The sequence below is a fragment of the Carassius auratus genome, chromosome 13 (assembly GCF_003368295.1).
Source record: "Carassius auratus strain Wakin chromosome 13, ASM336829v1, whole genome shotgun sequence".
In the NCBI taxonomy this organism is placed as follows: domain Eukaryota; kingdom Metazoa; phylum Chordata; class Actinopteri; order Cypriniformes; family Cyprinidae; genus Carassius; species Carassius auratus.
Window position 1 is genome coordinate 17,066,369 of NC_039255.1, and position 24,039 is coordinate 17,090,407.

The window sequence follows — 24,039 nt, forward strand, 5'->3', positions numbered from 1 at the left end:
TTATTATTATTTGTGTGTGTGTGTGTGTGTGTGTGTTATCGAGAACAGAGTAATGGAGTCTTTAATAATAATAATAATAATAATAATAATTATTATTATTATTATTATATAAAGGCATATATTATTGTTATTATAATTATTATTATCATTATTATTATGATGATGAATAGCAAACATACTGTAGTGGACTCGGACTGTCGGATTAAAAAAATATTCCTTCCACAAACCTTGCTCAAATATTCAAGTGATTTCTTGATTCAAGTAATAACTGTGGATCTTCCTACGCATGACAGACATTGCCTACATTAGCAATTAGACTATCAGTTTGTTAGAGGCTATTTCTTTCCAGTGGAGTGTAGGTCACTCAGTTCACCCGCCTCGAATGTTATCATTGTTCAGTTTTACTCGTCTGCTCGGCCGAGCGGTAAATGTTTCGGAGTACATGTAGTCTACATTATGAGCTACATTTTAAATATTTGTTAGCTGGCTTTAGGTAGCCTACACTTTTTTGGACTTCAAATAGCTTCCGTGTCTCCTGGACATTTTCATTAACTTTCTTTTTTCTTTCGTCTACAAATTATCACGCCACTATTTTGATTTTATATCAAGTAGGCTGATCGTTTGTTAAAAAGTAGGAAGCACACATTTGTTGAGATAACGGGAAACAAAATAAATTGTGTCAGTAGCCAAGCCCATTCGTCTGACTTTTGTGTATTTGCTGTAGGCATACAGGGTATTTGAATCAATTTAGAAATTGTACCTCATTACGATTTTTGATCTGAAGAACAAAACATGAAGATATTGAAGATCTGCTTCCCTTCGAAGGGCTCAAACTGTTGAAGTGTAAGGATAGTGCGACATCCACTGGCCCTTTTACAAGATGCACTCTCCGCCAGTTCCTGGACGTTCACAGAAATGAAGAGCATGGCAATTGTCTCGCTTATCTAGAATGCTAATTAGCCTACTTTTCCCCCTGTAAAATTACTGTACATGACATTTAGGCCTACTGTTGCCTATTTACTAAATTTTTCGATGTCATTTTTACAACGACATTGAGAGCCTTGCTTCGTGGTCCATGAAACCACCTGCAGTTATTAATATTTCAAGTCTCCCATGAACAAAGGCTAAAAAGCTCAAGACAATCTATGTTTGTATGACGAAAGCATTCAAATCCCGCCATTAATTTCACACGATCAAACTCAACCCGTGTGGCTCAAACATTGCATCTCTTTGCGGGCCTACAACCTACAGGCTAAGATAATAGCCAACGATATTAATATAAGTCCAAGAAACAACATCAGTAACAATAATAATAATGATAGGCTAAATGAAGTTCGTTAACTTCACAGGTCTCACTATTTATACCTTTAACGTTTGGGTTAATCATATTTCAATTTGTCTGTAGGTTTAACTCTCTTGAAATTCGTAGATCGTTAATTTGAACAAAAGTAGCCTACTAAGACTTAATCAATAGCCGACCAGTGCCAGCATATCAATGTAGCAATCCCCAATGGAATTTGTCTTAGGTGTAAGAATTAAAAAAAGAAAAAGTTCAATAGTTGCCGGCGACGTAGAAGACTAAGGCAATGAGCTTTATTCACAACTAGGCCTATTTATTTAATCCATCCTTAAAAAAATGTTTCCGGTAGGCTAATAATTACGTGGATGGATTTTGAAAAGATGTTATGAAATTTAACTGACTCCCATGAACAGCTTTTTCGAAAAACATTGCGATAGAAATGTATTCTACAATCATGCATTCAGTGTGCATTGTGCAAGGCCTTTTAATACAAGAAATTACCTTTCAGAGCTCCTCTTTTCGCTCCACGCATAACTATATATATATATAGTTAACACAGACACACAAACAAACAATTGAGGCCATAGAAAACGAACTTCGAAATTATGTTGTTAAAATCCACATAGTTCAGCGATCATATTGCAAATATCTAAACAAAAGTTATCTAAGCATAAGTGTGAATGACGAAAACATTCGAATCCCGCATGAAATTCGCGTGCTTAAACTTAAAATAAAAACTACGAAATATTAAGCATTTCAAACAATTCGAGTCGTTTTCATCAAAGGACGTTAAATTCGATGAAGCATTTGAAATGCATTTAATATTTCTTTCTTACACAAACCACGTGTAAAATACACACATTATAAGCCATACAATATAAAATAATGTCTTGGGCCACTAAGTATAGGCTACAGTTCAACTGGAAGACTTAACAAGAAGCATTCAAGATTTTTTCTATTATAATGTCCGTTTCCCTAACGGAAATACGTGTCCGTATTTTTTGTTTACGTTATTTTATAAACCCTTGCTGCAACTGCAAGACTAAACTCGTGAAATGTTTAAAACATTGTTTCCAAATCGGAGTTTATAAATTCATGTTAATGACTGGAATTAGACTAAAATACGACTCTCTTAATAAATGGCACTGGGTGGCAGATGCACAGATTAGACGATAGAGCCGTGTTAAAGCCGTGTAGAGGAATATATCTCACATTCAGAAGCAGCATCCCTCCAAGCTCGAGATTGGCGGAGTTTACACACGGTGACCCGTGGTCAAACTTCACAGTAGGTCTTAGCAAATATAAGAGTCTAATCTAGTTTGGGAGTTCATAACCTCTGGCATGGGAATTTGAGGCTCCAATTGTGGGATTATTGGCCTTAATCGTGGATTTTCCACTAGAATGCAACAAAGACCGCTGACATAATTGTTTCTTTCTTCTAGTCTTTTCTGCATAATGATATAATGCGAGCAAAAGTTTATCACCCTCGCAGCGGGAAGAATCACGATCCAAATAAATCAATGCATGAAACTTAAGAACTCACATTGATGAGGTTTACCCAGGATTACCTTTTATCAACGTGTGCGTGTGGTCCTCCTGCCCCAGTTAGTTTAACCAAGAGCCACTGAGTATTTTATTATATATTTATTATACTGCTATAGCAATCCATTGTTAGAATTGTCTGCATTTTTATAATATATATTTATTATACTGCTATAGCAATGTATCGTTAGAAAGAAAGAAAAAACATCACTGAAGACTGCAACATTTATTCACTATACCTTTTTAATGTATCAACCAGGAGGACCAACATCATGTATTAAACGCTATTGTTTTCTATTAACAGCAGAATAAATGAATAGATTATAGGGATCCAATCAATTGTTCTTGGTTCATTCATGGAGAGCCGTCTAGGTTCAGAAAACACTGCTGAGATTTAGCTGACCCCTAGTGGCCAAAATGATGAACTGCTGATAAGGTCTGAGGTTTGCTAACATAACCACGGATTCTTATTCCGGTTTCATTTGACACAAAAATCATGATATTGTTTTCTGCAGTATAAGAATGAAATAACAGAAATTTAATGAGCAAATGACTTTATTGATAAAGTTTTTTTTTTCATATTTCTAGAGGGCATACAACCACAGCATAAGCAGCAACTACAGCATGGACAGCTGCAAAGAGAACCTGATGATTTCATCTCAAAACCTCATCTCCACAACTTTGACATCATGTCTGCATAAGCGTTCATGTTCTACAACATCCGCACCTCAAAGAAAAAACATCTACGTAATTTTGTGTGACCAATTTAATCCTCGAAGCATGCATAACAAAAAGGAATGAGATACTTTTCAAATGTAAGTTATTAAAAATGGTTGAAATATAATTTGCCATGTCTGAAAACCCATTGCAAGTGTTGTGATTTTATGGCAAAGCTTGTATTTCATGTTAATGTAAGCAGTGATCTGTACTGATTAGAGAACACATCAAGGCTTAGTACAACATCTAGCCAAAAAAAAAGAAATTTTTGATGCTTTATCATTAGCGGCGGACAGTGGTCCAGCCATCATCATCTGTCTCGTTCTTGATCCGGCGCAGATTTTCCTTATCTTTGTCAGAGCGCCAGGTGCTCTTCTCACCGCCATCACGGTCCCGTTCGCGTGGTCTGGGAGGAGCTTCTCTTTCGTCCTTGCGCTCATCTCCACCACGACGCCATGAACCACCTTTGAATTAGGAATTAAGATGTAAGAACCGGACCTTTTAAAGGTACCCCAAGCATATACACTGGATCAGCTGTCACATGGTTTTGGACTTTATACTGACACCTGCTGTCACGAATGCATGAAGTCTGCCTTATGTTATTTACGGCTTCTTTTAAACAGAACTGCTTATCCTGTTTTGTTTGAAACAAAAATATCAATAAATAACATGGATGTTATTGGATTCAAGTGGAATTTTCAGACTTCGGGATGAATAATGGTGCTTAGTACGCATGGTACAGCTCGGCTCGCATTTCCACTGCAGTTTAGTACCGCTTTAGAGTGGGTGGGATTATTGACGTCATTAAACCTTTTTCCATCAAGCTCTCGCTAGATTCGCTTCCTGACGATCAACAAGAGGAACATCTGTACTTCCTCAACAGACCACAGAACAGCTATCCTTTTATAAAAAATGTACACTCATTCAAAAAAGTTGTGTTTGATCCACTGTTGATTTAACCAAGTGGTCCTAGTGTCTCTTGTCGCAAGTTCAGACGCAGGTAATGACAAATCTCTTCGGCCAATCAGTGTTCAGCAGGGTTTACACGTCACCTTTTGGTAATGATACAGCCGTGCCAAACTGTACCATGCAGAGGAAAAGTGTTGAACCAGTATGGCTACGGTTGAGGCATTTTGCACTGCTGTGGTATCGTGCATTTGTAGCTGCCACTTGAGTTAGCTTGTTCTGTAAGATTTACTTCTGCAATTAGTGTATTAGTGCTTTAAAATTCTATCATTTCTATTATAACTCGTTACTCATGACTCCACAATATAAAACAGCTTTTCCTGGGCCACTGATACAGCGGTTTCATCAAGACAAAATGTGAAGCTTTTACTCAAATAGGTCCAAAAAAAAATAAAAAATAAATAAATAGGTTGCATCTATGTGCAAACTTAGATGAAAAATATATGATTGCACCTTTGAAGATGTTTAAGGCAGATCATAAGACTAACCTTCATCAAGCTCTCTCTGGGGGACTCTGGGTTCACGGTCTCGGTCATCTCTGCGGTCCCTCACGTCACGGCGTTCACCGCGGCGATCATCACGGTCAAATTCTTCACGGCGAGAGTCACGCCAACTGCTCTGCTCCTCACCACCACCTCTTCTCCAGCCACCCCCTTCTTCCCTGAACATGCACACACATTCACATTAAACTTAGCACATTAGGACTTAATACTGCTAAGCAAAACAGAATCAGTAAAAAAAAAAATAGTTTTATTATAATTAGGGTGTAACCTAAATATTAAATCATGAAAAAAAATGTATGCATATCTATTCTGTACAACTTTCAGATGCTCATTCAAAATGCAACCATGCACTTAAATAACCATCTACAACAGATTACAATGTAAACATCATGACAAACATTGCGATAATTCATCAGAAGTGCATCATAAGCAATTGCATGGCATAAATGTGAACTGCTTTGAAACCACAAGCCTACGAATACGCAACAGAAGAATACGCAACAGTGCAATGTTTTTTACTTTGAAACAATAAGCGCCCACGTCATATCCTTTTGAACTTTAATAATCACAATAGGCCTCAAGGCGATTCCTATTTTACCATTTCCACCCCTAAAACGATAATTATAGACTTTTCTTAAATCATTTAAATCTAAAGAAAAAAAAAGAGCTGCTGAGACTCTTCATATGAAGATTTCAAAACAGAAAAGCCTTTAGAAACTTTTATTTTTCCATCCTCACCCCTATAAATATTAATTAGTTTTATTTACATATAATTTGTTTTATTTTTTTACCTTGGAGGGCGTCGATCTCTAAATCGGTCTCCCTCATGACGGTCATCTCCTTCACGCTCACCATCATCATGGTCAGTATCACGAGGAGGTCCCCAGCTTTCTTCCCGAGCTTTCTCTCGCTCTCTCCATCCACCTACTAAAGGTTACAGAGTAATCGGATAACAAACAAAAAAAAAAAGACATGCAAATGAGTATCATTTAAAAAAACAAACAAACAACTGAACTAACTACAGTTAACAAAAAACTACATTTCATTAATTAAATACAATATAAAGGGGTCATTAAATAAATAAAGGCCCACTTATATCAGTAAGTGGTCTTTTTCCCCTCTCTTACTTAGGTTTCCACTAATCCTTCCTCTGACCTCCAGAATAATGTTTTTTTTTTTTTTTGCTATACCTTTCAAACCAATGCTGAGCTTAATAACAAGCTGTGGGTTTAAACTGTCCCATGCTTCCATTAAAGATGATTGCATCGTGACAGGAAAATTTGATTCCTTGTGATATGACCCCTTTAACACACATATTTGGGAGCATGCCCTCAGCGAGAAAAAGAGAAACGTAGCTACCATCGGAGATCACACCTGGTCTCCCAAGAGGTTTCCAGGGTCTAGGGTCATCTCCACGACGTGGTCCAGAGTCATCCATACCCCTGCGGCCTCCCCTCTCATCATCCCCTCCTCTTCTGGGGCCCCAGTCATCATCTGCCCCACGTCGGGGCCCTCTGGGTTCATCCATGTTTCTACGGGGCCCACGCTCATCATCAAAGACTCTTCTTGGGCCACGGTCATCATCACCTCGTCTGGGGCCTCGGTCATCATCCATTCCACGCCTTGGTCCACGGTCATCATCACCTCTTCGGTGACCTCGGTCATCGTCAAAGACCCTCCTGGGACCACGGTCATCATCAAAGCCCCGTTTGGGCAGACGGTCATCGTCAACTCCTCGGCGCGGACCTCGTTCCTCATCAAAGCCACGGCGGAGTCCTTTGTCATCTGAACCACCACCACGACGAGAGCTTTCTCCTCCTCTTCGGAAGGGCACTTCACGGTCATGGTCTTCCCGATCATTGTCTTCACGGCCTTCATTCCCCTCTTGACGCCAAACACTGGGAGAATTTTTTTTTTTTATTATTAAAATCAATTCTCTTCATTCGTTTTTAACCTTTTTCCTTGAGCATCAGGTTATCAATTAATGTGGAAACTCACCGGTCAGCAACAGGACGTCGCCATTCTGATTCACCCTCACCACGCTTCCTCCAGCCGCCTCCTTCTTCCCGTTCACCCCAGTCCTGCAAAGAAAAAGATTCAAATTTAAACCAAGAAATAACTACAATCCATTGCTTATCTTGTTAAAAACAGAAGTATACAGCATTTATTTTTTTCAAAAAAATTAATACTCTTCACCAAGGGTGCATTAGTCTCAGCCTCAGACGTCACGCCCACGGACCGTTGGCTAAATGTCTAATGCATATGGGACACAAAAGTGGAAACACTTCAGGAATGTCAAAGTCATTATCAGATTGGTTGAACTCTACAGGATTTCCCAGAGACGTTTGTGATGCGTTCTTTAACGTTCCACCTGGAAACGAAGATACCGTGGCGAAAAACCCCCTCACGAAAGAAGCATTGCGATTACAACTGTGACGAACAGCGCTTGTCAGGATCAACTAAACGTTGGGTTTTCTAAGTATGTGAAAGATATAAAGTTTGCGACATAGAATCTTTAAAATACGTCCGAGAGTTTTACACACTGGTCTGTTCAACCTGAAGGACTATGAAAGACTAAGGGTGCATTAAATAAAAATAAAAATAAATAAATAAAGATTTCTATTTCAAACAAATGCTGTTCTTTTAAACTTTTTATTCAATGGTACTGATAGTGTATAACACATTTGACACAGGATTCTTATGAGTTACCTTGGTGGGTTTTTCTTCTGGTGCCTTCCTTTCCTCTTCCTTGCGGCGTTCACGCTCCTCAATTTCCTGTTGCCGGGCACGCTGCTTTCGCTCCTGTTCCTCCAGCTTACGCAGGCGCTCCTGGTATTCGCGTTCTTCCTCTTCTCTCTGCTCCTGTTCCAAGCGTTCCCGCTCTTCCCGCTCTAAAACACAAAATCAAAGATAAAATCAAAAATGAAAAGAGGAGAGCAAAAGTTAATACATCAAATAAGATATTAACATTTTTAAAAAGTATTGTTTAATGTTTCAACCGTTAACTGAGGTTGATGAACAGCAAATAAGTACCTTTTTTGAGCTGTTCCTCATGGATTCTCTGAGCTTCCTCTTCTTTCTGGAGATAGAAGGCCTTTCGCCGGTCCTCCTTGCGCTGCTTCTTTCGCTCCTCAAGACGCTTCTTCCTCTCCTCAACCATACGTTCTTGGAACTGCTTGAGTTTTTCCTGGGTACAGGAGAAATGATCAAATCTTAGCTACCTTGCGCATCAACATTTTAACCGTCAAAGACTTTATGCTACTACTAAAACATCTTATACAATGTTTATACTAACTACTGAAAGCAAATTTATGATCTGTAAAACATTAATGGAATAAATTACACTTGAAATTAAAGTTTTGTTTACCTCATAAATGAAGCTTCGAGCAGCTTTAATTTTAGACAGGAAGTTCTCCTTGTCCTCCATCATCCTTGACATTCTCTGTTTGTGCTCCAGCGCCTTCTCACGCTCCATCTTCATATTGCTGATCTGAGCAACAGACAGGCACAATAACCTTTAGCTTCAATTACAATAAACATGGCACGATTATATTTTTCAACATGTCCTTCTCATTTGGGTGATACTTTTAAATGACTGAATCAAACTATAACCAGACAATGGCCAAGTAGTGCCGAAAGAAAGATTTCAAACTACAGTTAAAGTGAAAGTGAATGTAAGTGAGTGAAAGTTAAAGTGAAGGTAAAGTGACCTTTTTTTTTTTTTTTTTTAGCAAAAAAATGTAAACATGGACCAGATTCTGAAAAGTGCAAAAAGCAGTATATGATTATTACCCTCTCTTCCTCCTGCAGCTCCCATAACTCCATGTCTTGGATGCGCTGCTCCTCATAGGCTTTCTTGATCAGAGGAATCTCCTCAAGGCGCTTGGCTCTCTCAAAGTAGTCGATCTGGAATATGCATATCAGCATCACTTCAGTGTAATATTCAGATATCATGTACTCAGCTGCAAAGAATTAACTAATCCTTTTACTTTCAATATATTTACCAACATATTTACAATACTAAAATACTACATAAATATTTAATGGAAGCTATACCTTCTTTTCCTGGTTTTTCAGACGCTCCTGAAGCTCTTTCTTCTCTTTTTCTAGTTGTTCTACCTGTTTGGCCATGATGAAGTCAGGGTCCAGCTCTTCCAGATCCTACAACATAAAATTAACAATTAAATAAAAAATAAAGTTTTCCACTGATAACACAGTCGACATATAAAAATCAAACAGTCTGGTGTGTTCTAAACACCCACTTCCCTGACAAACTGAGTACCTCAATATCAATGTCTTTAAAGGCCTTGGCTCCCAGCTCAGTCTTCTTGATCTGCTCCAGTCTCTCACGCACGGTCTTCTTTTTGATTTGCTCGTGTTCTTGCATGATGCGCTCCTTTTCTCGCTCTTTGGCCTCCTGTCTAAGACGCTCTTCCTCTGCCTTGCGCACTTTCTGCAGCTCTGCCTCGCGTTGCTCCAGCTCCTCTTTCTCCCTCTGGATGTTGAGGCTCTCCAGACGCTCTTTTCGTTCCTCAATCGTTTGACGGCGAGCAAGGATGCGCAGATGCTCTTTGCGGGCATTCTTCAGGTAGGATGTGATGGCCTGCTGACTCTGTTCCTCGTGTTCTTGCTGTGGGCAAAATTAGAGCTGATGAGGAAACTGAAATATAGCACTAACCAGCAGAGAGATAATCGATTAAACTTAGCAGTAGTCTTACCATTAGGGAGGCAGGTTTGATGACCTGGATGGCTTTAGCCAAGGAGGATGACATGGCAGTGAGTTGATTGCGTATCTGTTCAGAGGGCATGTTCTGTAGGAATGGGCCTACTGGAGAATCCTCTTTGGTAGAATAGTTCAGATCGGAGCCAAAACTCAGTGTACGAGATGTATGATCAATGCGTACCTTTTGGTAAATACATAAATTTGAAGTCACTACAATATTCTGGACAATTGGGAGAGTCTCCTTGACCACACTGATTCAGGGGGCTTTCAAAATGACAATTTAGTTCAAAACAGAGGAAGGTTCACATGAAAAATTGCTAATGTGAAAGCTGTCCTGAGACTGCCTGAAGGAGGTGGTCTGAGTTCGGTTGCACTCGGCCTCTTGCATGGTTCACATGAATATGAAAACATCACAGACTCAGGTTTGCACTTGTTCAGGGAGTAAAGTAACCTGCGCATGTGTTTTTGCAGATTACAATACATTATCGTCAATAAAACACAAGAGTGAGCCTGCAGTATATTTGATGTAGCAAGCGCAACCAGGAACAATCGCACCAGGGCTCGAACCGCAGCAAACATGCCCATTGTAAAAGCCCCCTTAGAGATTGTGTGTGGAAGATAAACAGTTTTTTTTTGGGCCATACCTGTAGGTCACAGTGCCGTGCTGCATCAACAATTGAGCGCTCCAGCTGGAAAGCATCGACGAATGGTACCAGAGATGCTAACCTGCTGAACTCAATGCTCTGGTAGATCTGAGCCACCTGGAATATTAAAACCAAGAAGACAAGATTTTAAGATCTGCAGAAGAATGGAGCATGCACAGATTCTCCAAGTAATTATTAAAAGTTTGGGGGAAGATGATCAAATCCACCTGTTGTAGCAGTCTGAGGATGGTGTTGTTCTGCAAGTGAGGAACGTAATGCTGCAGGTCGGATTCTTTCTCAACCTGGTCCCTCACCCAGTTCAGCACCTAAAGCAGCAGCAAGAACACATACACTACATGAATATATCTTTAGTATTTGTTGACATCAAGAACACTATAACACTGAAGACTGCTGTGCCAAAATGGTCTAACAAATGAACCACTCTTCTTAACATTTAAGTTTATGAAAGTCAATAGTTAATAGAGTTTTAATGTTTAGCATGAGCAAATGTTTATTTTATTTTACTGTGGATATGTACATGATTCTTATAAGCTCAGAAAAAGAAAAAAAACACTGACTGGAATAGACATTAGTCACATGATATAATTCTAATGTGGCAAATAAATCAAGTGTCACTCACCTTAGTCACTCTTCCACAAAGTTTTAGAGGGTGGAAGTCCACCTCCAACCAGTTGTAGAGCTCTTTAACTTCAGGAACAACATACTGAAGCAGGTTGAATCTCACCTATGACAAAAGTAATGCGCAAAAAGGTTCTCAAACTTTTTTTAATAAACCATAAATTTAAGGGATTACAAAAATGAAAGGACAGAAAATATATTACCATGTCATTTATGAGACTCTGGCGAGTGGGTGGAGACTGAAGGCCAAGCAAAGTAGCCAGTCTGCGGTGTTTCTCTACAATGATGCCATCCATGTCCAACAGACGAGCGATATCGGTGCGCTCAGGGGTGATGGGAATAGACAAAGTGGCCAAAAGCACTCGAGTGGACATTCTGAATTAAATAAAACACACAGCAATTGATACTTCGAAGCAAGTCTCAATCAACTAATAAATAATCAAGCAAAACTTTCTGATTTCAAGAAATGGATACGTACAGTAAAATTGCAGCAAAATTATAACACAAAAAAAAAAACAAAAAAAAAAAGACACCTTGTTCAAGCTGATGATTGCTCTTATTTAATGCTCACCTCTGCATCTCATCTGGGGTAAGGTTCTTGCGCATTTCCCGGGAGAGGTGATAAAGTCGGTGTAGGGTGCAGGCATGGAATAAGGCATTGCCAGACTTCCAGAATACAGTGGACACCTTATTGTAGTAATTGGCCATAAGCTGGGGTTTAGGGGGCTTCTTTGAGAGGGCAAACAATCCATGGATGTCTTCAACTGCTTTGAATGCTTCCTGTGTTGATTACAAAGAACGTAAGCAACCGGTATAACCAGTAAGTCATTAAAGCTTGTGCAACTAAGAAGAACCAATAAGTGTATAGTGCAAAAAGGCAGGATGTAATTTTTTTTCCTCACAAATGAAACCCATCCCATCTATCTTTTTCGGTTATCAATAGTTTTGTTTTGTGAATGTAAAGCAATCTCCTTTGCACTGTACAAAGTTTGACAGCAGCAGCATAAATGAAGACCGTACTGAACTGAATATATTACGTTATAAACAATAATATAGTCTTTTGTACATTGGTGCCTAGCAGTGGTAGGTGAGTTACTTTCAAAAATTAATTACTATTACTAATTATGTCATCAATATTGTATTTAAATTACTTATTACTCTGTCTGAAAAGTAACATAGATACTCAATAAGTAACTTAATTATTCAAATCAAATCGCTAATTAGGCTACATCTTAAAACCCCTATAAACCTTAGAAGTAATTAAACTATTATATACAACATATCTGAATAACAAAAACACTTCAGAAAAGTTAAACAATTCATTTCAGTTTGGCAAGATGTTTAGGAAAAGTCCAAGTAGTAAAATCCATACAAGTTTATGTAAAAATAACACAAGGGTGTTTGTGTGCATGTGACTGAATATAATTAGCTCAGATACAGAAGACCATACCTCGCTTTAGTTTCATACAGTAGGAAGTACACACACCTGCCACAGCTCCATGCTAATAGCGCTGTCCAGCTGGACCAGACGTGTCTCGAGATGCATGGACTGGCTCTCAGGATTGTTCAGGTTAATAGCAGTGCTCTGGTTGTGATGTCGTTGGATCTGTCCCAGGTGCATTCGCAGGTTGTCACAAAGCTTACGGAACTCTGCTTTACGGGTGTACTGCAGGCAAAACTTAAACGCTGAAGAAGAAACATTTGTGTTATAAATTTGCGCACAGAAGAATATACATGTTAGGTATCATATAACACGATTACCATATATAATACAATGCTGTACTAATTCTACAGGTCCATGTTCCATAATTCTACACATAAACCATTATCTGTACCATATGCTAAAACTCCCAAGCGCAAATGTTTTTGTGTTAGATGGGCTTTACACTAACCTTGCTGAGCAATGTCATGGTAAAGGCGCTCCACTTTGGAGTTATTCCTTAGCAGGTCCAGGCACTGGCGGTACGACTCCCACAGGAACTTGACCCAAGGTGTAAGCAGAAGTCTGTCAGTGCGGTCTTGAGTGTCTTCACCACTGACGGCACTCAACAGAACACTGAAAAACATAAGAAAAAATAAAAACAACAACAGTCAGCGCTTCAGATAAACTTTTACAGAACACAATCACATTGATAGAACCATTCCCTTCAAACGAAGACTGAACATGTTTTGTCTGCATTTAGTGTAATGTAGTGAAATTCTGAAATTATATATAAATTGCACTAACAATAAAAAGATAAAAAAATAGCAATTTACTATAGACACATCAGTAGGAAAGAACTGTTAGAGCCTTTAGGATCCTGTACCTTTCTGGGGTCTGAATGTTGTCCAGATCCTCAATGTCCAGCACCATCTGCTGAGACTCCTCTTTCGCTGTCTCAGTCTTCTCTTCTGCAAGTTTCAGGTAAGCACGGACCACATCCTCCAGAGATTTGATATTCACCTGAAGCACAAGCAGAGGAGCAGTCAGTCATTTGGACTGAAGGACAGAACTTACAATTGACTAGTCGTTATTTCGCCTGTACAGAAAATAGATGTAAACTTTACAACAAAAAATGACTGCAAAAGCACTATGACACAAATTACTATACTTTAAAGTCATAATGAAACAGAAGCAGCAAAATATTTTTTCATATTGTGACGTTCACTTGAATGTAATGGATTATTGAAAAATAATGTAAAAAATAGGTTGTGTTCTATTCATTAGTTTTTGATTAGACTTTGAGCCAGAAGAACACAAATTTTAAGTGGATTAAAAGTTTAGAGAAGTCCTGCAAAAATCACCAGAGAGAAGTCGGTTGTTTTATGACATTAAACACTAAAGCAAAAACATTGGAATTTTTTTTTTTTTTTTTAATTACCTAATCACAAGCATATTTATTAGATCTATAACGTGCATTTAGGATATAGATGATTTTCATGCAAGACTCTACAATACATGTTCTATTTTTCTGCTCAAGTATATAATAATTATGGTCTCAAACCTGTTGACAGATGTTCTTGTACTGATACAGTCCCTCCTTTGCCAAGTGGCTCTTGCGCAGGTCCACACAGAGCTCGAGGTATTTGAGCATGATCGGCTCGTGTATCTTCTGCCATGTTCGGTGTTTTTTGCTCTTGATGACATCGTAGAGCACATCCAAAGCTGGCTGCTTTTTACCAACTTCAAGAAACTCTGGGGGGAAAAAACAATATGGTCATGACCAGCACACTCTTTGAGAATGTGTTGATTTATTACATGATATAAAGCATCCAGATGGGCCTGAATCACTGAAAAATGTTTCATGATCTTCCTTAAGTATTTACGAATCATACAGCCCTCAAATACCACTTTCAACACAAATAGGTTATTTACGGCTGACTATGATATCGAATAAGCAAGACTGTTACAGCTTTAAGGATTTTTTCAGTGTATACTGATAGTCGTCACTGCTAAGCTAGCGGAATGGAAAAGCTTGCTAACACACATGGTAGCATTAACAAAAACGCTCTCTGTCTTTATTTTATCAGTAAGTGTGCAAAATATCTATACTTAATAAACTTGTCCTTTCTCGGAGTACGGTAAGTAGATGAATAATATAAGACACAGTAATAAATGAGATTTAATATGCTGCATCATACGTGACACACGGGCCTAGCAACTGTGACATCCGGCCTGCTAGGAATATGGCTACTCCAGCACGCGCCATATCGAGCTAACGGCTAATGCACGACTCCAGCTCCAGAGACGACCGCCGACAATATTCACTCACCGTTTGCACGCTTAAGAGCGTTCTCCGGTCTCTGGAAATAAGCTGGCATTGTTATGGCTTGCTGGCAGGCAGTTTTCAGATAGTCGAGGCTATTTTATTGACTCTGCCTGTCCATCCGCGCCGTGACTCCTAGCCGCGCAAGCAAGAAAGGACTAGCGCACGCACGTGAACTGCGACGGAGACGAGAGTTCCCGTATGTGCGCGTACACGCTTCCTCCCCGCTGTCTGCAGCTCAGATGACAGACATGAATGCAAAGACATGATACTTAAATATAGTTTGCAATGAAATCACAAGTTATGAAATTTTTCCCAAGACGAGTCTTTATTGCTATTTGACACTGTTTCTTTTTCTTCCCTTTTTTTTTTTTTAATATTCCACATTTTATAAGGGGGCATTGTTATGGCTGACCTTAATATTTGACCTTTCAGTATTTTTCTCAGAAATTATCATGGGATACACAGAGCCCTAACCCTTAAAAAAATACTTTATATTGTAATCATTAGTAATTCATGAAAATTAATCTGTGTACTATTATTACAATCTAAGCATTTGTATTTGTACATATATTCTAGGTTCCCTTTCGAAGAGTCTTGCCTATGAGGTAAACTTGTGTTTACTCTAAATACTGGATCCTGATTTCTTCACATTCATGTAGCTGCCTGCACAAACAAATGGTGCTTCACCCCGCCAAAAGGAGAGGGGCCAACTGCTATAAGTCAGCTTTCAGCGCCATTTCATCAAACTTTTTCTCCTTCAGTGCAAAGATAATTTCCTAAATGGACTCTGAAGCCGAAGCAAGAAGCTTGAAGCCTCCTTGCGTAGAAAAGCCGCAGCAGCGAAAGAACGTCAACTACCAACAAGTGCTTCCCCTGTGGCCATACCATCTGATGACAATAAGAGCAAATTTCTTGCAGCATTGTTGCAAATGTTGCATCACATGTGTGGCTCATGCAGGGAACCCTGCTTGACTCAGATGGGCACGGTGAGAGTGTGGCTTGCCTGGGTAGCCCTCACAGGGACAGAGTGCTCTCACTGCGAGAGAATGAGTCTCGCCTTGCTTCACTTGCAGATCACCATCTTTCATGAAGGTGGTCCTCCCTCAGTCTGCTCTCCCAATTAAATGGCCCTTTTCTTACTGGTGTGCATGGAATGAGGACCTATCTTATTGTAATGTTTCATCCGTGTTAACCTTCCTGTAAAAGTTGATGACTTGCTGAAAAACACACCTTCCATGCTCAATGTATATTTGGCAGCCTGTCAGTCTGCAAGAATTACGTTTTTGTGGGGAGCTTGGAGATTTAATCTGCCTCGTTCACATACTGTGACGACCTGGGACTTATCCTTAGTCATTACGCTTTTGGTTCTTCCCAGGTCAGAGGATGAGCAGGGTCCCAAACCACTCTACCCATTCTGGGCTCTTGGAGTGTATGTGGATTGCTCTTGCCTGTTTCATATGTTTCGGACGTCCCTCTAAAGGACTACTGGTTACAAAGCAGAGGCTATCTCATTGCATAATGGACACTATAGCCCTTGCTTTTGCCTAGAATGTCCCATAGGAGTAAAGGCCCACTCAAATAGTGGAATGGCCTCTTCCTGGGCTTGGTCCAGCGGGATTTCTGTTATTGCCATAAACCTTCACCGGATTTTATAATTTATATTATCCTGCCCTTTGGCATGGATTTTGTCTGTGTAAATTACCTAATCACGTCTATGAATGGAGAAGGTTCTGTTATGTAGTCCACAGCATAGTGGCATCCAACACGGGTGCTCAAGGGCTGGGCTCGCAGGGCAGCTTTGTTCTGCACTTGCTTATAGAACGGCGCTTTTGGAAACATGTCCAGTGCAACAGGAGAGACAGCTGAAAGGGAACGCTTCATTTACTAATGGAACCTTTGTTCCTTGAGATAAGGGAACGAGCATTGTGTAGACTGCTGTGCTATAAGTCTGCACGCGAGTCAATGTCTGTCACTATCAGTCGAAAGGTTCTGATGAAATGTCGCTCTGAGCAGACTTGTATAGCAGTTGGCTCCTCCCCTTTTGTCGGTTTTGAAGCTCCATTTGTTTGTCCAGCTACACAAACGTGTACACCTCAGGCTTCAGTATCAGAGTAAACATGAGATTACCACATAGTGTTTAACACAATGGGAGAGAGTTAGTAGAGTTTATGTTAGTAACTGGAGTGTTACATTTTAAATGCATAGTTCACCCGATTTTTTTAATTAATGTTTATTTTGGATATTATATAGTTTGTACTTTCTGTCAAAAATATGTTAAATAAATAATGTAAATAATGATTATCACATTAAGTTTAGTGGTTTTATGAAAAACAGAAGTTACTTTTTTTGTGAAATAATCTTTTGATTATGGGTGAGTTTGCACAAATATAGAAAAGTTGCTCAAAGTTTTGTGGAATTTACAATTATTGACATTTTTATTTCAGCCCTTAAAATAGCAAGCTGAAGAAATAAAGTAATGTAAAAAAAAAAAAAAACTTAAATCGCACCAACACGCTAGATGGCAGTATGTCGTTGGATATTTTAGCTATACTTAGAGAAATAAATCCAGAAGAAGAGTGTTGATCACTTGACCGGTAGCGGATTCCTACTGTTTAGGATAAGTTTTTGTTTTATGTGTTTGTCGTTTTCCTCTTTTCTTTTGATACGTATATTCGCGGGAATAATTGCATCTCAACAACTGGTTCACATACACTGTAATGCTACAAACTTTTTTTTTTAATAATTGGTTACGCTCGGCTTTCATGGGAAATCTGGACTCAACGCTTTAACATCTATTTTGCAATAAGAACCGTATTTTTTGTACATTATAAGTTAATCGTTGTCTGTATAAACTTGTCCCGGCATATTTGACAATGGGTTGTGTCTGTTCGCGCTGACACTTGCATGTGTTTTCCAATCTAAACATAAATGGTTTATAAATCATTGAAGTATTAGAAACTGATTAACGTGGATAAGGAACGGAATATGGCTACATCTGAGATGATGCTGAGTCTTGGACTAATTGGTAAGATTATAATTGATTATTAATAAAGATATTTTTATTATGAATACATTTTATGTATTAAACCGATTGCTAACTCAATATTTTGTCATTAAAATCCTCATATTTTTTCCAAAACCAGTATGACTTTCATCTGTTGAACACACAAGGGGAAGTTAGTCGAAGTGACAATCAGTCACCATTTACTTGCATCATGTGGAAAAGTGAATGGTTACTGAGACTGTGCCTAGTATTCGGTCTAACATTTCATTTTGTGGTATGCAGAAAAAAGGCTTCATGACAGAATTTACATTTTTGGGTGAACTATCACTTTAATTGTAGAATAATAATTATTTTGGCAGTAACTTGGCTTGTCCCCTTTACACAGAGAAAGATGTAAATGCAGACACGCTCTGGGTTTGGTGTTATCCTTCCATCAGTGCTGATCTGCGAGAGATTCTGTTGAGAAAATGTTGCCTACCGTTGAACAATCAGGTGCTGCACACATTTGTGTTTGGACAATACTGCCGAACCTGGTACTACATCACCACTGTCGAGGTTCAGGAGCCAACCGCACTTAAAAAGGTACAAAACTTTATGTTTTGGACTCCACTACCAACCTGAAAGCTTACAAACATGTGACCGGATAATGCTACAGGAATAGTTCAACACATAATGAAAACTTTGATCATATTAATATTTTTTGTTAATTTACTTTTCTTTTTTTTCTTTTTTTACTCAACTTTATATCACTTCAAACGAATGTTGATACTGCACTTTTCCATTTAATGTAAGTGAAGCTGTGAAGCTCCAAAAAGTGACAAAAAGCATCATACCAGTAGTCCATACATCAGTATCATGTGAGGAGAAGACAGAAACCTAAACCATTATTCACTGATAATTGTTTCTTATTCACATGTGTATTCTAATTTGGAAAATCAATACAGAAGGTTAATAAACGAGTCAACTATTCCTACAGTATAATCCAGTGGTGCTCAACCAGGGGTCCCAAGATGACTTAAAAAAGACAAAACATGAAAATAACTGTCAAGATATTCCTTTCTTAAATTTACTCCCTCACCATCTCTTTGTTTCCTTTAAAATTGATGATATGATGAAAACCACGCCAGCTTGCTAATTTACTTCAATTTCATTCAAAGGTGACTCATTTCTCAATAGTTATCACAGCTAAGGACTTCAACCCTGAAAAATATGCTGCATTCGGTAGAGTTCTGTGCAGGTATGTTTCATTTATGTACAAAACCATTTAGTGCTTGTGTGGAGCTTCAGAAATGAGTCATTATTTCTTTCACTCAGCATCTTTTGTTTGTCATCACACAATTTCTAAGGATGCACATAGTGTTTTTGAGAGTTTGTGATGTTTCATCTGTCACATTGTGTTTGTTCAGGACGTATATCAAACATGGAAGTCCTGTGAAGATGATGGAATGCTACATTGCTGTTCTGACCAAAGGGATATGCCAGAGTGATGAGAACGGCTCCTTCCTTATCAAAGATTACGACGTCAGAAAGGCCTACCTGGCTGGATCCTTAAAAGGTTAGGGGGAACCCTTAAAATGAACAAGCCCTACTCACTATACACGGCAAGAAATGAGCAGCTAAAATCACATAACTCTGGCACCGTGGACATTTGCTCCATATGGCTTTATGATTGTTATTTTGGAAATCCTTCAAGAATGTGTCTTAATTCTTTAAAAAATATAAATATATATATAGTATGTAAGTTTTCTTTATTCTAGACTTCATGAGATGTTACATTTTTATTTTAGATGTTGTGTCCCAGTTTGGTATGGAGACCATCATCCTTTATACAGCACTAATGTTGAAAAAAAGAGTAGTGGTCTATCACCCACGTATTGAGGCGCTGCTGGAGTTCACAAGGTAACCACGGAGATCAGCATTCAGTTGACGTGAAATCAAGACTGATTCTATTTACTTTCTTAATTTACATTTGACATTGACATACAGTAATCCAAACCAGAAATATGCCAGATTAAGGAAGTAAAATGGACTGCAAACAGCATTTCACGTTGAAGTTTAGTATGTCCTGTTTTGTTTGTACAAATAGATTTGTTCAAGGTGCTTGTGGTTATGCTTAGTGGTTTACACTATTGTTCGAAAAAAAAAAAAAATTTGTGTGCATACGAAGCATGCATTTATTTGATCAAAAATACAGTAAAATGGTAATATTCTGAAATATTACAATTTAAAAAATAATTTCCGTTTCCGTATATTTTAAAAATGTAATGCTTTCTTGTGATGGCAAAGTGACATTTTCAGAAACCTTGATACATTTCCGAAATCTTTGATGAATAGAAACTTAATAAAGAAAAGTATTTGTTTCAATTATATATTTCTATCGAATTGTATGTTTTTGCCTATGATAATGCCTTGCTTAACAAAAGCATTTATTTCTTTAAAAAAAAGAATATTATTGTATGATTATGGTCATGCACTAAAAATAATTTGTGGTAACAGTGTTTGTTTGTCTTTTTAAAACCAGAGCTCTTCCTGGATTGGTATGGCATAGAAAAGACTGGTCCATCCTCCACCCCTTTGTTCACCTGAATGATAATGAGCTGGAAAACCTCAAACTGTGTACAGGTATGGACAACTGCTCCTCCCAAAACAAACACTTGCTGCATTTCTGAATTTCTCTGTTCTTTGTCGCTGTAGGATATGTTGCAGGCTTTGTCGATCCTGAAGTCCGAGACCGATCAGATCTGTATGATGTGTATGTTAATCTTCCAGACAGTGAAATCACTGTGTCACAAAGTGCCAAAGGTGAGAGAGCCAGTTTTACATACTGACTGGGATGTGGATGTTAAGTCACCATACCTCACTCTTCCTTATGTTTTCAGAGGCAATGGCTATGGGCAAACTCCATAAAGAGATCGGCAACTTCATTCTCCAAGCTGCAGAGGACACCGATCGCATAGATGCACAGGTTATTAAGGTGACGTACAATACTAAGAAACTATATTAAGTACAAATACACAAAATACAGCGGTAGCACAACCTGCATTTTGAAGCATTGCAACAATTGTTTGTAATCCAGCACCTTTTTAAATCTGTCTCCAGGATATTTCAGTAAAAACTAAGGAGATCCTCAGTAACCTGAAGTCTCTTGCTGATGAAGGGGAGAACTCTAAGTTGACTTTGGAGACCCTGAAGCAGCGGCACTACCCTCCAGCGACGGAGAACTTCCTCTTTCACTTAGCCGCCGCTGAGCAACTCCTGAAGATCTGACCAATCAGTGCATCCCGTCCAACTGGCATGCCTCACAGTTACTGATCCGAGAGGAACTTACCATTCATTGTGTAATCATAAAATTAACTAACATTTGAAATAATTTCAGGTGTTCTGAACAGGGCAAAGGTCATTTAAGAACATAAAGATTTGTTATAAAGATATAAAATACAGCTATAACATGATAACTATACCTCATGGGTGTAATTATATTGAATGTAACATTTCTAAGTGGTTTGAGATAAATAATTCAGAATCAAACCTTTTGGTAGCACTTGGATTTATATGCTGTCGTCTGTAATCATTCCGGACGTATCAAATTATTAAGTTGTTCTTAACCTTAATTTGGTATGCTGTTTGTACTTTTAAAATATTTCATCATTGCACATCAAAGTGAAAGGGCTGACGGTTGCCTAGTTCATGCCTAACTAAAAGACATTTGTTATGCTGTTAAATAATAATAATGTTATGTCAATTGTTCAGTGAAAACTAAAATACAGTTGCTCTAATGAGGGTCCCATAAAATTATGTAAATAAATGAAACACTGAAAATCAGTTTTACTTAACTATTGAGTGCCAAAACCTCAGCTTAAAGTTATGATGTTAATTAAAAAACCTGAATGTCTATTGATTTAAGAAATCTTTTTATCATTATATGTTCAAATGACAAAAGACATTCCCCATGTTAGATGTTCCCACATTTTGCATTCCTATTGGTTGTTCATATTATTGATTTTGACTTTATACATTTTTATTAATCTCCTCATTAATTTGACAGCCCCTTGTTATCAAGGGCTATTCTCCGTGACTAAACAGATCATAGATGATATTCTGATCATATGTGTGCAATATATCCTGAAAGATGTTCAAACTGTATTCTCAGATTTCTTAACCACTGTCCTCATCCTTTACATAGTCATAAAATGCAGTTTTTTTCTGTGACCATTAAATGTATATATAAAAAATGTATATGTGAGTGGAAAAAAATGATTTTTTATTGAGACTAACAGACAGTGTTATTAACAGGATTTGGTAAAATTCCACTTCAATGCAGCGTTTAAAACCCTTTTCAACCTGAAATGCAGTTATTAAATGATTATGAATTCAGTACCGTACAGTTGTACTTCTTCCTTTGGTCGTTCAGTTTTAGTATAGCATTGCTTAATGCCTCATTGACCCTTTTGAGAAAATATGCATTCTTTTAAAACTTAAAGTAGCCTCCTTTTTGTTGAAATACAATGGACTTTTAGTATACTAATTTAGTTTAATGTCAGCAAGGTCTGTCAATAAAATTCACAGTCAAATATGAAAGTTGGCAATGGCAACATTACAGTCCTCTGTGGTAAAACAGTTCAGTTACCGTCAAGTGACTGAAACTCCTCCCTTTAAACGCTTCTTCTTTATCTGTTAATAAAAAAATAGGTTGGATCTGAATAATGCTTATCAAAGGAGTTGGATAATGTGCTTTTTGATGAAAACATTCTGAGAATTGATTCAATTTAATGTATTTACGAAATTAAAATTATAGCATATGATAACCTAGTTTGTTATGAATCTGCACATTAGTTTTCAAATGTGTTACCTTGCCAAACTGTGGAAAAAGACTGAAGGATACAGGAATCATCAGGACAAAGATAATGGCAGTACTGATGTGCTGAACAGGAGCGATTATCATTGGGTTCCTCTGGACCAATGTTACCCTGAAACATTGATAGCAGAGTTCAAATGATCGCACTCAAAACTTTTACAGTTCAACTTGTAAAATGGAAAGCAACCCATTTTGACTTGTACCTTTTAAGGAGAGCCAGCAGTAAAGGTGGAAAAGCTGCAATGGTGCCAAAGAGAGTCGCTCTTGAGAGGGCTGTTTCTTTTATGGCCTGTGACCAACACAAAGAATACATATTTAAACAGTTATAAGATCAGGAGCTTTGGTGGCATACGTTTTTCTTGTAGTCTCACCTTAGAACCAGCTGCCTTTGAGACTCCAACAGGATTGCTGTTAGAATCAAACACTCGTATTCCATTATCGGCCTCTTCACTTCTCACCACCATTACACTGAATGCAGACAGGCTAGAAAACCACATGTTTTGGTTCAAAACGTTTCAATGTCATTATAACCCTAGACGGCACACTATAGACAGAAATATGTATGCAATGGCATAACAATACGAACACACTCTGCTGTAGATGAATTATGTGCACAAGGATCTAGAGAAGGGCTCAGCCACAGCACCAATGAGTCTAAAACACTTGAGTATAATCTGAAGAAGAGCCTGGAAAGAGAACATATTCAGGTCACACTTCACCCCAAAATCTTTTAATTAATATTTAATTCTAGTATTTTCCCCATCAAAACATTAATTATAATATATATATATATATATATATATATATATATATATATATATATATATATATATATATATATATATATATATTGCATTATGATAATGATAATTTGAAGAATTTGTGCACGTAATTGTCATTAAAATTACACATATTATCTTGCATAATTTATTATTATTTTAATACATGTCTGAATGTTCTAAATAAGGATTTAATTTCATTAAGATGAACATAATCACCGGTTACTTTGGTTTTGTGTTGGAGTGTAACATGACCCGGACATGAACTTTGAACCTTGACAGGTTTCATGAGATTCTAACACCTGCTGTATGTCAACAATAAACCGAACATAAAATAATCAGATGAAAACAGTTTATTGAGCCAGGACTGTCTCTCACCCCTGCAAATGTTGAGTAGGCAACTGTTCCAACAATAAGAATGGACTGCTTCATTGACGTTTTGTTATCCTAAGCAAAAAAGTGAAATAACTATGGTTAAAATAATCTGCCAAGTCACACAAAGACCAGTTTTTAATATCATTTAAATGTAATTAAAGGCAACACTGTTTACCTTAGTCACTGTTGCATTTCTGTTAGCATGGTTGAATCCTGCACAGTATGTCTGAAGCAAAAACTACA

At 38.0% G+C, this 24,039-nt stretch overlaps 3 protein-coding genes across 11 annotated transcripts; 1 reads left to right on the forward strand and 2 right to left on the reverse strand.

Moving 5' to 3' along the window:
- Nucleotides 1-3,379: 3,379 nt before the first annotated feature.
- Nucleotides 3,380-15,015, reverse strand: LOC113112887 (eukaryotic translation initiation factor 3 subunit A). Of its 8 annotated transcripts, none has more exons than XM_026278798.1 (23): nucleotides 14,787-15,015; nucleotides 14,019-14,209; nucleotides 13,341-13,477; nucleotides 12,927-13,090; nucleotides 12,521-12,720; nucleotides 11,606-11,814; nucleotides 11,238-11,409; nucleotides 11,036-11,140; nucleotides 10,623-10,721; nucleotides 10,396-10,512; nucleotides 9,747-9,932; nucleotides 9,311-9,658; nucleotides 9,085-9,189; nucleotides 8,821-8,934; nucleotides 8,396-8,518; nucleotides 8,062-8,215; nucleotides 7,738-7,919; nucleotides 7,225-7,281; nucleotides 7,027-7,109; nucleotides 6,403-6,926; nucleotides 5,820-5,952; nucleotides 5,014-5,186; nucleotides 3,380-4,023 (listed from the first exon to the last, which is right to left on the reverse strand). In XM_026278798.1, the coding sequence occupies exons 1-23, from the start codon at nucleotides 14,833-14,835 to the stop codon at nucleotides 3,842-3,844; spliced, it is 3,807 nt and encodes a 1,268-aa protein (XP_026134583.1). In that variant the 5' UTR covers nucleotides 14,836-15,015; the 3' UTR covers nucleotides 3,380-3,841. The 8 variants fall into 8 exon arrangements, with proteins under 8 accessions (XP_026134583.1, XP_026134582.1, XP_026134580.1 ...); XM_026278797.1 differs by having other exon boundaries at nucleotides 5,820-5,955; XM_026278795.1 differs by having other exon boundaries at nucleotides 6,388-6,926.
- A 2,328-nt stretch (nucleotides 15,016-17,343) lies between these two features.
- On the forward strand, nucleotides 17,344-22,161 carry LOC113112889 (protein FAM45A-like). Of its 2 annotated transcripts, XM_026278803.1 has the most exons (10): nucleotides 17,344-17,808; nucleotides 17,927-18,061; nucleotides 18,173-18,369; nucleotides 18,945-19,024; nucleotides 19,194-19,342; nucleotides 19,575-19,686; nucleotides 20,309-20,409; nucleotides 20,482-20,589; nucleotides 20,667-20,761; nucleotides 20,887-22,161. In XM_026278803.1, exons 2-10 carry the CDS (start codon nucleotides 18,013-18,015, stop codon nucleotides 21,052-21,054), a joined length of 1,059 nt encoding a protein of 352 aa, XP_026134588.1. In that variant the 5' UTR covers nucleotides 17,344-17,808; nucleotides 17,927-18,012; the 3' UTR covers nucleotides 21,055-22,161. The 2 variants fall into 2 exon arrangements, with proteins under 2 accessions (XP_026134588.1, XP_026134589.1); XM_026278804.1 differs by lacking the exon at nucleotides 17,927-18,061.
- LOC113113272 (sideroflexin-4-like) lies at nucleotides 21,160-23,342 on the reverse strand. The gene is made up of 4 exons (XM_026279414.1): nucleotides 23,014-23,342; nucleotides 22,846-22,931; nucleotides 22,637-22,754; nucleotides 21,160-21,168 (listed from the first exon to the last, which is right to left on the reverse strand). The coding sequence occupies exons 1-4, from the start codon at nucleotides 23,137-23,139 to the stop codon at nucleotides 21,160-21,162; spliced, it is 339 nt and encodes a 112-aa protein (XP_026135199.1). The 5' UTR covers nucleotides 23,140-23,342.
- Nucleotides 23,343-24,039: the final 697 nt, after the last annotated feature.